This window comes from Bufo gargarizans, chromosome 3 (assembly GCF_014858855.1).
Source record: "Bufo gargarizans isolate SCDJY-AF-19 chromosome 3, ASM1485885v1, whole genome shotgun sequence".
NCBI lineage: Eukaryota > Metazoa > Chordata > Amphibia > Anura > Bufonidae > Bufo > Bufo gargarizans.
The window spans coordinates 78,437,336-78,454,243 of NC_058082.1; the positions used below are offsets into that span (position 1 = coordinate 78,437,336).

Here is a 16,908-nt window from a genome sequence, read left to right on the forward strand (position 1 = left end):
TTTCCTTTTACTTTAATTTTTTGTTAGGGGACTTGCGATCTTCTGATTGACTATCCAGGGCTGGATTGAGAATTCAAATTCTCCCTAAAAAATGTAGAGGTGGCCCCTTGTTGTAGGCAGAGGCAGACTGGTAGAAGGCATGACTAAGGCCTGGTCATTATAGTGGCTGGTGGGGCCAATGAAAACAAGGACCTTTTCACTAAGCAGGTCTAATGTACAAGTAAGCAAGGCATTGCACTGGTTGACAGGGCCATGGCAATAGAACTGTAGGTGATGCAAACCTGCCAGTAGGTCAGCACAATAGTGTATGGAGCACATGAATCTTTTATATGGGCGATATATCAGAAAAACAGAATACAATGTCAATTCACAATTGGCCCATGGCATCTGAAGCGTTAAAGGGGTTGGCCCATCAGACAATGGGGGCATATCGCTAAGATATACCCCCATTGTCTGATAGGTGCGGGTCCTACCGCTGGGACCCACACCTACGCCAAGAACGGAGTGGGGAGAGCGGTGGCTGGAGGAGCCCGGGTTCCGGCCACCGCCAAGAACCTTCCGAATGGGAGCGCACCAGGCTTGCGAGGCCACAGCTTCCATTGATTTCTATGGGGCCACCGAAAATAGCAGAGCCATCGCTCTGCTATTTTAGGCTTCCCCATAGAAATTAAAAGAGGGCGGCTGCACATGTGCAGTGCGCCCTCCACCACTTTTCCCCACTCCATTCTCGGTGTAAGTGTGGGTCTCTCCTAGCGATATGCCCTCATTGTCTATGATGGGCCAACCCCTTTGAATGCCGGTGATTGGCGGTGAGCATAATAAATTTCAATAAATAAATTTTTAAGTATATATGTTTATTTTGTTCCATTTTTTTTTTTTATAATTACTAAATAAATTATACTTCTGCGGTTATCCCATACAATTTACTGGTTTATAGAGATGTCTCTGTAGATATTAGTATGTTGTACATGAATAATAATGAAGGTTTTTAGTTAGAGAAAATCCTTCTATTGATAACAGTGGGCTCTGTAGCTCACTGGTTTGCGTGTCCGTCTCTCATAGAAGGTCGTGGGTTTGAGACCTGGCAGTAACAATTTAAGAGTAAGGAATTAATAACATTTAAAAATACAGTGGTGTCAACAAACATGCTAAAAGTGTTTGGGGATACCCAAGTGACTCTATAGCCATATATGGAGTTAGCATAGGACTCACAGCGCAGTGATGCCATATATGGAGTCAGGCACGGGGCCCCCAAGCAACGCAGGGACTCCTAAAGTGCATAGCACAGCAATCATAGATCTGTGTTACAGACTGTAAAACACATTGCAGGCCAGCAGCCCACTACATAGTAGAAGGCAGTCAACTCACTAGGAATCTTCCCAGGGGGTACATTGCCAATCCGTCCATGTCTTGTACCATACACTGTAATAGTATACTATTGCAGTCTATGGTATTCTGACAGGATGCCTGTGACGCAGTGCTTCCAGCACAGCTTTTCAGGCAGGTCTTCACAAGGTCCCAAGCTGTCATAGCAACCGATTGGAGCCCAGCGATTTCACCACAGGGGCTTTGATCAGACGGCAGATGGAGCCACCTCCCTCTGTCTAACTGCTCAGATGCCATGATCGCTATTAACAGCAGCATCTAAAGGGATTTAATAACTGGGATCAGTGTTATCAGTTCATGACCCCACCCGACACACCTCTTGTGTCCTGCTGACATACTGTTATGTCAGGGGGAGGTTAAATGGTTATTCCTATTTTAAGAAGTGATGGCCTATCATTAGGATGATCAATGGGGTCCAATCTCTGAGACCTCCACCAATCCTGAGAATGGAGGGGACACAGCTTTGGCTGCCATCACTTAATGATCAAGGGGAGGTGTTATCTGTGGCAGCTATCTCTGTATACACACTTCCTCAGATAATGCTACTGATAACACCTCCCACTTGAACAACAAAATAAGAAATAGCAGGAATTTAAATGAATAAATTACAAGTTTTACTGAATCTTTCCCATAAAACTATATATGAATCTGCTCAGCTCCTCCTGCTCCATTACATGCTGCCTACAGATTGCAATGCATTTTTTGTTGAATGGTGTTATGCTACAGTTGCCTGCACAGTGGGTGGCCCGGGCACTACCATCCGGGGAAAAATTGTGGAAAGGGTGCAGCACTAAATTAGTGCTGCAGCCCCTTTATTTAAATGATCAGTGGTAATCTCAGAGGTTGGCCTCCAAGAAGTGAATGTATATCCCTCGACAAGTGACAACATTAACCCCTTCCCGACATCTGTCGTGCATCACATGTCGGGTCTTTAAACATGGCGCCTAAGTTGCGGAGCCTTGCAACATAGCAACCGGATGCCTGCAGTTTTATACAGCAGGCACCCGCGACTAATGTCCGCAATCGGCGGTTATACGGGCCGTGGACATTCAACCACTCAGATGCCGTGGTAAAATGTGACCATGGCATCTGAGAGTGTTAAAAACTAGACACGCGCGCTTCCAGGTCAGATGCGCTTTTCTCCTGGCGGAGATCGGGGAAAGTGCACTGTTGTAATAATGAGCCGGAGCCTGTACTTTTTAACAAAAAGTTTTTTTTAAAAGTAAAGAAAAAAAAAAAAATTCAATCACCCCCTTTCTCCAAAATAATAATAAATAAATAAACAATTTAACAAAATAACATTATGGGCATCACCGGGTGTGGAAAACAAATGATATTGGCAAAAACTACAGATCGGCCCGCAAAAAATAAGCCCCTACACATCTCCGTAGACATAACTAGAAAAAAAAAAGTTATGGGGGTCAGAATATGACGATGAGAAGAAAAAAATAATTTTTTCCAAAGTTTTATTTTTTTCAATATTAAAATGCAAGAAAAACTATACATATGTGGTATCCCCGGATTCATACTGACCTGGAGAATGAAGGGCACAAGTTAGTTTTACTGTATAGTAAACATCGTAAAAAACAAATGTAAAACTGTGGCGGAATTGTGTTTTTTTTCCAGTTCCACCCCATTTTGAATTTTTTTCCCTACATCCTATATAATATTAAATAGTGGCATTAGAAAGTACAACTTGTCTTGCAAAAACAAGCCCTCATACGGCTATGTGAGCAGAAAAATAAAAAAAAGTTCTGGCTCTGGGTAGGCAGGGAACGAAAAACCAAAACGGAAAATTGTCACGTCAGGAAAGGGTTAATGTAAGGCCTAGTTCACACTTCAGTGATTTGATCAGTGACTTCAATCAGTTATTGTGAGACAAAACCAGGTGCAGGTCAGAAACACAGAAAAGGAGGAAACCTTCCCATTACACCTTATCTCTGTGAAGGCTCCACTCCTGGTTTTGGCTCACAATCATTTTGAATTTTGATCACTGAAGTGTGAGCTAGGCCTCATGAGTAGTAAGAGGATGGATGTTTCGTCAAACTAAAAGTGACAGGTACCACGCCCCCTTTTATACAGTTAAACCCACCCCTTTTATATTGATTGATAGTGTTTGATATAAAGTTTATATCGCTTGATACTGCTTGATATTAAGTTTATATCGCTTGATATTGTTTGATATAAAGAGTATTCGTCCATTAAGGTCTTACCACTTCTGTCAGCTTCTTACTACAGATAGCAACATCCTCTCAGACATTCTTCTCAGATTACTGGTAGGGCTAGAACAGGATGTTGAGTACAGCTTACTACAGATGGTGAAATCTAATGTCCGGCAGTTACAAAAAAAAAATATATAAATAAATAAGAGAGACATATACTAATGAATGTGCTAATAGTTGCAACATGTGTTTTACAACAGGACCCGCATATATAAAACAGGACACAGTCTGTGTATGGTTAGCACAGAGATACGTAGACGTACATGCATAGGGCTATCCAACTATCTTTCTATATCCAGCTATGTGTTATCTATCGATGTATCTATACATCCATATACCCATCTATCTAAAGTCTAACTATCAATTTATCTACCTATCTATCCTTATATCTAACAATTATCTAACTTTCTATCTACCTAGCTATAGTCTATCTTTCTAGCTATTTCTATCTATCCATTTTATCAATCAATCCCTATCTATAGTCTATCTATTCATCTATCTGTTTTATATCTATCTACTTATCCATAGTCTATCTATCCATCTATCTGTTTTATATCTATCTACTTATCTATAGTCTATTTTTCCATCTATCTATCTATTATCTATCCTTCTATCTATCTATCTATCTATCTATCTATCTATCAATTATCTAACTTTCTATCTACCTAGCTATAGTCTATCTTTCTAGCTATTTCTATCTATCCATTTTATCTATCAATCCCTGTCTATAGTCTATCTATTCATCTATCTGTTTTATATTTATCTACTTATCTATAGTCTATCTATCCATCTATCTGTTTTCTATCTATCTACTTATCTATAGTCTATTTTCCATCTATCTATCTATTATCTATCCTTCTATCTATCTATCAAATATCTATATTTCTGTCTATCAATTATCTATATTTCTATCTACCTATCTATAGTCTATCTTTACATCTATCTGCTAGCTATCTTTCCATGTATCTATCTACATAGCTATGTATCTATACATCCATATACCCCATCTATCTAAAGTTTATCTATCAATTTATCTACCTATCAATCCTTATATCTAACAATTATCTATCTAACTTTCTATCTACCTAGCTATAGTCTATCTTTCTAGCTATTTCTATCTATCCATTTTATCTATCAATCCCTATCTATAGTCTATCTATCCATCTATCTATCTGTTTTCTATCTATCTACTTATCTTTAGTCTATTTTTCCATCTATCTATCTATCTATCTATCTATTATCTATCCTTCTATCTATGTATCTATCTATCTCTCTATCAATTATCTATATTTCTATCTACCTATCTATAGTCTATCTTTACATCTATCTGTTATCTAGCTATCTTTCCATCTATCTATCTATCTATCTATCTATACAGCCATATACCCCATCTATCTAAAGTCTATCTATCAATTTATCTACCTATCTATCCTTCTATCTAACAATTATCTATCTATCTTTCTATCTACCTAGCTATAGTCTATCTTTCTAGCTATTTCCATCTATCCATTTTATCTAATAATCCATTTTTACCAGACAACTGTCTATCTATCTATCTATCTATCTATCTATCTATCTATCTATCCAGCTATCCAGCTATCTGTTATCTATCCATTTATTTATCCAACTATCTATTATCTATGTTTATATACATCCATATACCCATCTATCTAAATTCTATCTATCTATCTTTCTAGCTACCTATCTATAGTCGATCTAGCCAGCTACCTGTTTGCTATCTATCAATGTATCTACATATTTATCCTTCTATCTATCTATTAGCTATCTATCTTTCTAGCTACCTATCTTTAGTCTATCTATCCATCTGTTTTCTATCTAGCTACTTATTTTTAGTCTATTTTTCCATCTATCTATCTATTATCTATCCCATATACCCCATCAATCTAAAGCCTATCTATCAATTTATCTACCTATCTATCCTTCTATCTAACAATTATCTATCTATCTATCTTTCTATCTACCTAGATATAGTCTATCTTTCTAGCTATTTCTATCTATCCATTTTATCTATCAATCCCTATCTATAGTCTATCTATCATCTATCTGTTTGCTATCTGTTATCTATATGTCTTTCTATCTATTTAGCTATCTTCTAATATCTATCTAACTTCCAATCTTTCTATCTATTTTCCTATCAAGCTATCCATTTATCTAACAATTTATCCATTGATCTGTCTTTCTATCTATCTTTCTATCTACCTAGCTATAGTCTATCTTTATAGCTATTTTTATCTATCCATTCTATCAATCCATTTGTATCCAGACAACTGTCTATCTATCTATCTATCTATCTATCTATCCATCCAGCTATCTGTTATCTATCCATTTATCTATCCAACTATCTTATCTATTATCTATCTTTCTCTCTATCTATCTAGATATCTAACAAATGTATCTTTCTATCTATCTAACTGGCTGTCTTTCGATTTGTTTTATCATTCTATCCATTTTTCTAACAATGTATCCATTTATCTATCTATCTATCTATCTATTTCTAACCCATCTAGCTACGATAACATGGCTAGCTATCAAACATTTATTTACATTTCTATCAAACATCTATTTATCTTTCTACCGATCTGTCAGTCTTTCTATCTATTATCTATCTTTCTATCTATTATCTATCTTTCTATCTATTATCTATATGTCTTTCTATCTATTTATCTAGCTTCTAATATCTATCTAACTTCCAATCTTTCTATCTATTTTCCTATCAATCTATAAATTCATCTAACAATTTTTCCATTGATCTGTCTTTCTATCTATCTTTCTATCAATTTTTTTCTATCTATCCAGCTATCTAACAATTTTTCCATTTATCTATCTATGATCAATTTATCCGTATATCTGTGCCAATATAGACAGACAAACCCCACCACTCTGTCAATACACAATTTGAAATGTTTACACAATACAAAATTTCAAAAATGTTGTACAATATGCTGTAAAAATGTAAAAATGTAACAATTATCAATTTATCCGTATATCTATCTATCCCAATCTAACGTTTCAATAGATAAATATTTTATCTATCTATATACCTATCAATCTATATAACAATTTATCTATTTATCTATCTATCTTTCTATCTATTTCTAACCATCTAGCTACTGTAACAGGGCTATCTATCAAACATCTATCTATTTACATTTCTAGCTATCAAACATTTTTTTATCTATCTATCTAACTGGCTGTCTTTCTATCTTTCTTTCTATCTATTATCTATCTTTCAATCTATCTATCCATTTATCTAACAAATGTATCTTTCCATCTATCTAACTGGCTGTCTTTCGATCTGTTTTCCCTATCAATCTATCCATTTATCTAACAATGTATCCATTTATCTATCTATCTATCTATCTATCTATCTATTTCTAACCAGCTAGCTACTATAACAGGGCTATCTATCAAACATTTATTTACATTTCTATCAAACATGTATTTATCTATCTACATAGCTAACTGTCTTTCTATCTATTATATATCTAGCTTTCTTTCTATCTATTATCTATATGTCTTTCTATCTATTTTAGCTATCTATTTATCTAGCTTCTAATATCTATCTAACTTCCAATCGTTCTGTCTATTTTCCTATCAATCTATCCATTTATCTAACAATTTATCCATTGATATGTCTGTCTATCTATCTTTCTATAATTTTTTATAGCTATCCAGCTATCTAACAATTTATCCATTTATCTATATATGGTCATTTTATCCGTATAGCTGTGCCAATATAGACAGACAAACCCCACCACTCTGTCATTACACACAGCAATGTTGCAAAGTTGTATTCATTTGAAATGTTTACACAATTCAAAAATTCAAAGTGTTGTACAATATGCTGTAAAAATATTAAAATGCTCAATTTATCCGTATAGCTATCAATCTTTCTATCCTTCTATCAATCTATCTATTTATCTTTCTATCAAACATCTATGTATCTTTCTATCTAACCGTCTACCTTGCCACTATCTTTCTAGCTATCACATATCTATTTATCTATCATTTTATCTATCTATCTATCTACATATCTAGCTATCTACCTATTTGACTATTTATCTAATAATTTATCTAGACATCTATCTATCGATCAATTTATCTATGAACAATCTAACTATCTAACTATCTACCTATTTTATCTATCTATCCATTCTATCTATCTGTCTTTCTATCTATCTTTCTATCTATTATCTATCTTTCCATTATCTTTCTATCTATAACATATCTATTTATCTATCAATTTAGCAATCAACAACATATATATATATATATATATATATATACACAACTATTTATCTAGCTTTAAACAGCTATCAATTTATCTATCTATTTATGTTCAATTTATCCGTATAGCGGCGCCAATATAAACAGACAAACCCCACCACTCGGTCAATACACACAGCAATGTTGCAAAGTTGTAGTCATTTAAAATGTTTACACAATTCAAAATTTCAAAGTGTTGTACAATATGCTGTAAAAATGTTAAAATGCTCAATTTATCCGTATAGCTATCAATCTTTCTATCCTTCTAGCAATCTATCTATTTATCTTTCTATCAAACATCTATTTATCTTTCTATCTAACCGTCTATCTTGCCACTATCTTGCTAACTATCACATATCTATTTATCTATCAATTTATCTATCTATCTATCTATCTACATATCTAACTATCTACCTATTTGACTATTTATCTAACAATTTATCTAGACATCTTTCTATCAATTTATCTATCTTTCTATCTATCTACATATCCAACTATCTACCTATTTGACTATTTATCTAACATTTTATCTAGACATCTATCTATCAATCAATTTATCTATCTGCCTATCTATTATATGTAGCTATCCATTCTATCCATCTGTCTAGCTATCTATCTTTATATCTATTACCTATCTTTCCATTATCTTTCTATCTATAACATATCTATTTATCTATCAATTTAGCAATCAACAATCTATCTAAATATCTGCCATTTTATTTATCTAGCTTCTAATATCTATCTAACAGCCTATCTTTCTTTAAATTTTATATAAAATTTATAGTGTTTGACATAAAGTTTTAGTTTGATATAAAATTTATAGTGTTTGATATAAAGTTTATATCGCTTGATATTGTTTGATATAAAGAGTATTTGTCCATTAAGGTCTGGCAGCTTCTTACTACTGAGGGCAACATCTTCCCAGAAATTCTTCTCAGATTACTGTTAGTGGTAAAACAGGACGTTTGAGTACAGCTTAGTACAGATGGTAAAATCTAATGTCCGGCAGTTACAAATTAAAAAAATAAATTTGCTGTTAAATTTATATTGATTCTTACTACATTTGTATTCGTCCGTTAAGGTCTTACCACTTCTGTTAGCTTCTTACTACAGAGGGCAACATCCTCCAAGACATTCTTCTCAGATCACTGCTAATGCTAAAACAGGTTGTTAAGTTTCATTTTGATAAAAAATCTTTTTGGATATGCCCATTTCTAACACTTTGATAAGTTTTTAATATAAAATTAAGATTTGGACATAAAAAGGACTATAATAAACATATAAATTCTTATAAAACATAATCTAACTATTTGAAAGACAGCAACTACTTAATGTGCCAACACAAGGTTTTTTTATATAAATGCATATCCAAAAAGATTTTTTATCAAAATGAAACTTAACAACCTGTTTTAGCATTAGCAGTGATCTGAGAAGAATGTCTTGGAGGATGTTGCCCTCTGTAGTAAGAAGCTAACAGAAGTGGTAAGACCTTAACGGACGAATACAAATGTAGTAAGAATCAATATAAATTTAACAGCAAATTTATTTTTTTAATTTGTAACTGCCGGACATTAGATTTTACCATCTGTACTAAGCTGTACTCAAACGTCCTGTTTTACCACTAACAGTAATCTGAGAAGAATGTCTGGGAAGATGTTGCCCTCAGTAGTAAGAAGCTGCCAGACCTTAATGGACAAATACTCTTTATATCAAACAATATCAAGCGATATAAACTTTATATCAAACACTATAAATTTTATATCAAACTAAAACTTTATGTCAAACACTATAAATTTTATATAAAATTTAAAGAAAGATAGGCTGTTAGATAGATATTAGAAGCTAGATAAATAAAATGGCAGATATTTAGATAGATTGTTGATTGCTAAATTGATAGATAAATAGATATGTTATAGATAGAAAGATAATGGAAAGATAGGTAATAGATATAAAGATAGATAGCTAGACAGATGGATAGAATGGATAGCTACATATAATAGATAGGCAGATAGATAAATTGATTGATAGATAGATGTCTAGATAAAATGTTAGATAAATAGTCAAATAGGTAGATAGTTGGGTATGTAGATAGATAGAAAGATAGATAAATTGATAGAAAGATGTCTAGATAAATTGTTAGATAAATAGTCAAATAGGTAGATAGTTAGATATGTAGATAGATAGATAGATAGATAAATTGATAGATAAATAGATATGTGATAGTTAGCAAGATAGTGGCAAGATAGACGGTTAGATAGAAAGATAAATAGATGTTTGATAGAAAGATAAATAGATAGATTGCTAGAAGGATAGAAAGATTGATAGCTATACGGATAAATTGAGCATTTTAACATTTTTACAGCATATTGTACAACACTTTGAAATTTTGAATTGTGTAAACATTTTAAATGACTACAACTTTGCAACATTGCTGTGTGTATTGACCGAGTGGTGGGGTTTGTCTGTTTATATTGGCGCCGCTATACGGATAAATTGAACATAAATAGATAGATAAATTGATAGCTGTTTAAAGCTAGATAAATAGTTGTGTATATATATATATATATATATATATGTTGTTGATTGCTAAATTGATAGATAAATAGATATGTTATAGATAGAAAGATAATGGAAAGATAGATAATAGATAGAAAGATAGATAGAAAGACAGATAGATAGAATGGATAGATAGATAAAATAGGTAGATAGTTAGATAGTTAGATTGTTCATAGATAAATTGATCGATAGATAGATGTCTAGATAAATTATTAGATAAATAGTCAAATAGGTAGATAGCTAGATATGTAGATAGATAGATAGATAAAATGATAGATAAATAGATATGTGATAGCTAGAAAGATAGTGGCAAGGTAGACGGTTAGATAGAAAGATACATAGATGTTTGATAGAAAGATAAATAGATAGATTGATAGAAGGATAGAAAGATTGATAGCTATACGGATAAATTGAGCATTTTAATATTTTTACAGCATATTGTACAACACTTTGAATTTTTGAATTGTGTAAACATTTCAAATGAATACAACTTTGCAACATTGCTGTGTGTAATGACAGAGTGGTGGGGTTTGTCTGTCTATATTGGCACAGCTATACGGATAAAATGACCATATATAGATAAATGGATAAATTGTTAGATAGCTGGATAGCTATAAAAAATTATAGAAAGATAGATAGACAGACATATCAATGGATAAATTGTTAGATAAATGGATAGATTGATAGGAAAATAGACAGAACGATTGGAAGTTAGATAGATATTAGAAGCTAGATAAATAGATAGCTAAAATAGATAGAAAGACATATAGATAATAGATAGAAAGAAAGCTAGATATATAATAGATAGAAAGACAGTTAGCTATGTAGATAGATAAATACATGTTTGATAGAAATGTAAATAAATGTTTGATAGATAGCCCTGTTATAGTAGCTAGCTGGTTAGAAATAGATAGATAGATAGATAGATAGATAGATAGATAGATAGATAAATGGATACATTGTTAGATAAATGGATAGATTGATAGGGAAAACAGATCGAAAGACAGCCAGTTAGATAGATGGAAAGATACATTTGTTAGATAAATGGATAGATAGATTGAAAGATAGATAATAGATAGAAAGAAAGATAGAAAGACAGCCAGTTAGATAGATAGATAAAAAAATGTTTGATAGCTAGAAATGTAAATAGATAGATGTTTGATAGATAGCCCTGTTACAGTAGCTAGATGGTTAGAAATAGATAGAAAGATAGATAGATAAATAGATAAATTGTTATATAGATTGATAGGTATATAGATAGATAAAATATTTATCTATTGAAACGTTAGATTGGGATAGATAGATATACGGATAAATTGATAATTGTTACATTTTTACATTTTTACAGCATATTGTACAACATTTTTGAAATTTTGTATTGTGTAAACATTTCAAATTGTGTATTGACAGAGTGGTGGGGTTTGTCTGTCTATATTGGCACAGATATACGGATAAATTGATCATAGATAGATAAATGGAAAAATTGTTAGATAGCTGGATAGATAGAAAAAAATTGATAGAAAGATAGATAGAAAGACAGATCAATGGAAAAATTGTTAGATGAATTTATAGATTGATAGGAAAATAGATAGAAAGATTGGAAGTTAGATAGATATTAGAAGCTAGATAAATAGATAGAAAGACATATAGATAATAGATAGAAAGATAGATAATAGATAGAAAGATAGATAATAGATAGAAAGACTGACAGATCGGTAGAAAGATAAATAGATGTTTGATAGAAATGTAAATAAATGTTTGATAGCTAGCCATGTTATCGTAGCTAGATGGGTTAGAAATAGATAGATAGATAGATAGATAGATAAATGGATACATTGTTAGAAAAATGGATAGAATGATAAAACAAATCGAAAGACAGCCAGTTAGATAGATAGAAAGATACATTTGTTAGATATCTAGATAGATAGAGAGAAAGATAGATAATAGATAAGATAGTTGGATAGATAAATGGATAGATAACAGATAGCTGGATGGATAGATAGATAGATAGATAGATAGATAGACAGTTGTCTGGATAAAAATGGATTGATAGAATGGATAGATAAAAATAGCTATAAAGATAGACTATAGCTAGGTAGATAGAAAGATAGATAGAAAGACAGATCAATGGATAAATTGTTAGATAAATGGATAGCTTGATAGGAAAATAGATAGAAAGATTGGAAGTTAGATAGATATTAGAAGCTAGATAAATAGATAGCTAAATAGATAGAAAGACATATAGATAACAGATAGCAAACAGATAGATGATAGATAGACTATAGATAGGGATTGATAGATAAAATGGATAGATAGAAATAGCTAGAAAGATAGACTATATCTAGGTAGATAGAAAGATAGATAGATAGATAGATAATTGTTAGATAGAAGGATAGATAGGTAGATAAATTGATAGATAGGCTTTAGATTGATGGGGTATATGGGATAGATAATAGATAGATAGATAGATGGAAAAATAGACTAAAAATAAGTAGCTAGATAGAAAACAGATGGATAGATAGACTAAAGATAGGTAGCTAGAAAGATAGATAGCTAATAGATAGATAGAAGGATAGATATGTAGATACATTGATAGATAGCAAACAGGTAGCTGGCTAGATCGACTATAGATAGGTAGCTAGAAAGATAGATAGATAGAATTTAGATAGATGGGTATATGGATGTATATAAACATAGATAATAGATAGTTGGATAAATAAATGGATAGATAACAGATAGCTGGATAGACAGATAGATAGATAGATAGATAGACAGTTGTCTGGTAAAAATGGATTATTAGATAAAATGGATAGATGGAAATAGCTAGAAAGATAGACTATAGCTAGGTAGATAGAAAGATAGATAGATAATTGTTAGATAGAAGGATAGATAGGTAGATAAATTGATAGATAGACTTTAGATAGATGGGGTATATGGCTGTATAGATACATAGATAGATAGATAGATAGATAGATAGATAGATAGATGGAAAGATAGCTAGATAACAGATAGATGTAAAGATAGACTATAGATAGGTAGATAGAAATATAGATAATTGATAGAGAGATAGATAGATAGATACATAGATAGAAGGATAGATAATAGATAGATAGATAGATGGAAAAATAGACTAAAGATAAGTAGATAGATAGAAAACAGATAGATAGATGGATAGATAGACTATAGATAGGGATTGATAGATAAAATGGATAGATAGAAATAGCTAGAAAGATAGACTATAGCTAGGTAGATAGAAAGTTAGATAGATAATTGTTAGATATAAGGATTGATAGGTAGATAAATTGATAGATAAACTTTAGATAGATGGGGTATATGGATGTATAGATACATAGCTATGTAGATAGATACATGGAAAGATAGCTAGCAGATAGATGTAAAGATAGACTATAGATAGGTAGATAGAAATATAGATAATTGATAGACAGAAATATAGATATTTGATAGATAGATAGAAGGATAGATAATAGATAGATAGATGGAAAATAGACTATAGATAAGTAGATAGATAGAAAACAGATAGATGGATAGATAGACTATAGATAAGTAGATAAATATAAAACAGATAGATGAATAGATAGACTATAGACAGGGATTGATAGATAAAATGGATAGATAGAAATAGCTAGAAAGATAGACTATAGCTAGGTAGATAGAAAGTTAGATAATTGATAGATAGATAGATAGATAGATAGATAGATAGATAGAAGGATAGATAATAGATAGATAGATAGATGGAAAAATAGACTATAGATAAGTAGATAGATATAAAACAGATAGATGGATAGATAGACTATGGATAAGTAGATAGATATAAAACAGATAGATGAATAGATAGACTATAGATAGGGATTGATTGATAAAATGGATAGATAGAAATAGCTAGAAAGATAGACTATAGCTAGGTAGATAGAAAGTTAGATAATTGTTAGATATAAGGATAGATAGGTAGATAAATTGATAGTTAGACTTTAGATAGATGGGTATATGGATGTATAGATACATCGATAGATAACACATAGCTGGATATAGAAAGATAGTTGGATAGCCCTATGCATGTACGTCTACGTATCTCTGTGCTAACCATACACAGACTGTGTCCTGTTTTATATATGCGGGTCCTGTTGTAAAACACATGTTGCAACTATTAGCACATTCATTAGTATATGTCTCTCTTATTTATTTATATATTTTTTTTTTGTAACTGCCGGACATTAGATTTCACCATCTGTAGTAAGCTGTACTCAACATCCTGTTCTAGCCCTACCAGTAATCTGAGAAGAATGTCTGAGAGGATGTTGCTATCTGTAGTAAGAAGCTGACAGAAGTGGTAAGACCTTAATGGACGAATACTCTTTATATCAAACAATATCAAGCGATATAAACTTAATATCAAGCAGTATCAAGCGATATAAACTTTATATCAAACACTATCAATCAATATAAAAGGGGCGGGTTTAACTGTATAAAAGGGGGCGTGGTACCTGTCACTTTTAGTTTGACGAAACATCCATCCTCTTACTACTCTCATGCATACAACCATATTTTGTATCCATGTCCAATCCACATTTTTTGCTGATTGCACACAGACTATGGGTCTGCAAAAAAAAAAAAAAAAAAAAACGGACAGCACACAGGTGTCATCCATGTGCTTTCGGCATCTATATGTCCATTCTGCAAATTATAGAATGCGTTTTATTCTTGTCCGTATTGGGGACAAGAATAGTCATTTCTAGTAATGGGATGGAGAAAAAAGCAGATTACACACAGATCCGTATTTTGCAGATCTGTGGTCTGTGACCACAATATGGCCATGGTCTTGTGCATGCTGTTAATATAGTTATTACAATAGATTCCATCAGGAGGATGTCTGTTTTTAGGCATTATTGTACCTTAAGGTTTCTCCTATTGAAGTGAATAGCAGAATGTTCACACATCCCTGTAATAAAGAATTGGTGGTTAGTGGGTATATTGTAATTACATTATATGCAATTTGATTACTGTCATTGACAATAGTAAGAACAGTAATCACCATCAAAATATGAATGGACATGGTTGTACTGTGCGGTTTTCCATAGAAACTGTTTAAGAACTATGGGGGTCATTTATCAAACTGGTGTAAAGTAGAACTGGCTTAGCTGCCCATAGCAACCAATCAGTTTCCACCTTTCCTTTTCCAACGGAGCTGTAAAAAATGAAAGATGGAATCTGATTGGTTGCTATGGACTAAGCCAGTTCTACTCTACACCAGTTTGATAAATCTTCCCCTACGTTTTAAAACTATTAGCACAGCAAAGACAAAATATATTTGTGTGTGAGGTGTGACAGTGTTCCTGTAAAGGGGTGGATTGACGCCCCCACTTGTTTGTTGCTTTATTACCTGGACTAGGGCTAATGTGAAGCATTGCCATGCTCTGGACTGTGTGTAACATGCTTTTCCCAGCTGGCTACAGGTGGAACTTGTGGTGGAGTCGTGGACTGCATGGCTGTATAATATATAATGCACTGTTATAAACTAATATATTGCTTATCTTGTTTATTATATGGGTTGCCTTGCCCTATCCATGATGGCAACTGAAAAATATGGCTCCTGGAGCCAGGACTGGTGGGGAAAGGTTCGCCGGTTGGGCCCTAGAAGTGTGAGAATGCATAGACGTAAGTATGCTTTAGTGCTCATGTGGGTGGACCAAATTAGTCTTTAAGAGGGGCAGACCTTTCCACCAAGTGAGTTGGGATAGATCTAAAAGTGGGTGCAGAGCAGGAGAGAGGCTACCGGTGGAGCTGCCCCACAACCTATAGGAGTGGCTGCGTGTGCACCCAGCAGTGGCGTAGGGATCGCCATAGCAACCATAGCAGTGGCTATGGGGCCCTACGCCACTGGGGGCCCGCCCGTCCGGACCGCATCTGGCGGTGGAGGGGGCGGGGCCAGGCCGGGGGGGGGGGTGGTTGTTACCTGTCCTGCTGTGGGGAGGAGGGACTGGGAGTGGGACTATGGAGGGAGACTGGTCCCGCCTAAAACCTACTACTGCTGTCACTGGATGGCACAGAGGGGTGATGGCACCTACTTCTCCAGGCTGCCTGTGAGGACCAGACATCAGCTGTCTACAGGAAAGGTAAGTGTCTGTCTGTAGAAATAGTGTCTGTCTGTAGAAATAGGTGTATAACTACTTGTAAGTTCATGTGTATGTAATGTGTGTGTGTATATATATATATATATACATACACAGTATATATGTCCATATATGTGGTGAGTGCGTATGTGAGTCTGTCCATGTATGTGGTGAGTGCCTGTATGAGTGCGTCCATGTATGTGGTGAGTGCCTGTATGAGTGCGTCCATGTATGTGGTGAGTGCCTGTATGAGTGCGTCCATGTATGTAGTGAGTGCCTGTATGAGTGCGTCCATGTATGTGGTGAGTGTATGAGTGCCTCCATGTATG

The 16,908-nt window shown here is 33.5% G+C and overlaps 1 protein-coding gene across 1 annotated transcript in view; it reads right to left on the reverse strand.

Annotated features, from left to right (window-relative positions):
• The window catches only part of LOC122932848 (WD repeat-containing protein 49-like), a 190,342-nt gene that overhangs the window by 126,354 nt on the left and 47,080 nt on the right, over positions 1-16,908 (reverse strand). Inside the window, exon 10 of the mRNA XM_044287488.1 lies at positions 15,362-15,408. Coding sequence (XP_044143423.1) covers positions 15,362-15,408 — 47 coding nt within the window. The remainder of the gene's footprint in view (positions 1-15,361; positions 15,409-16,908) is intronic.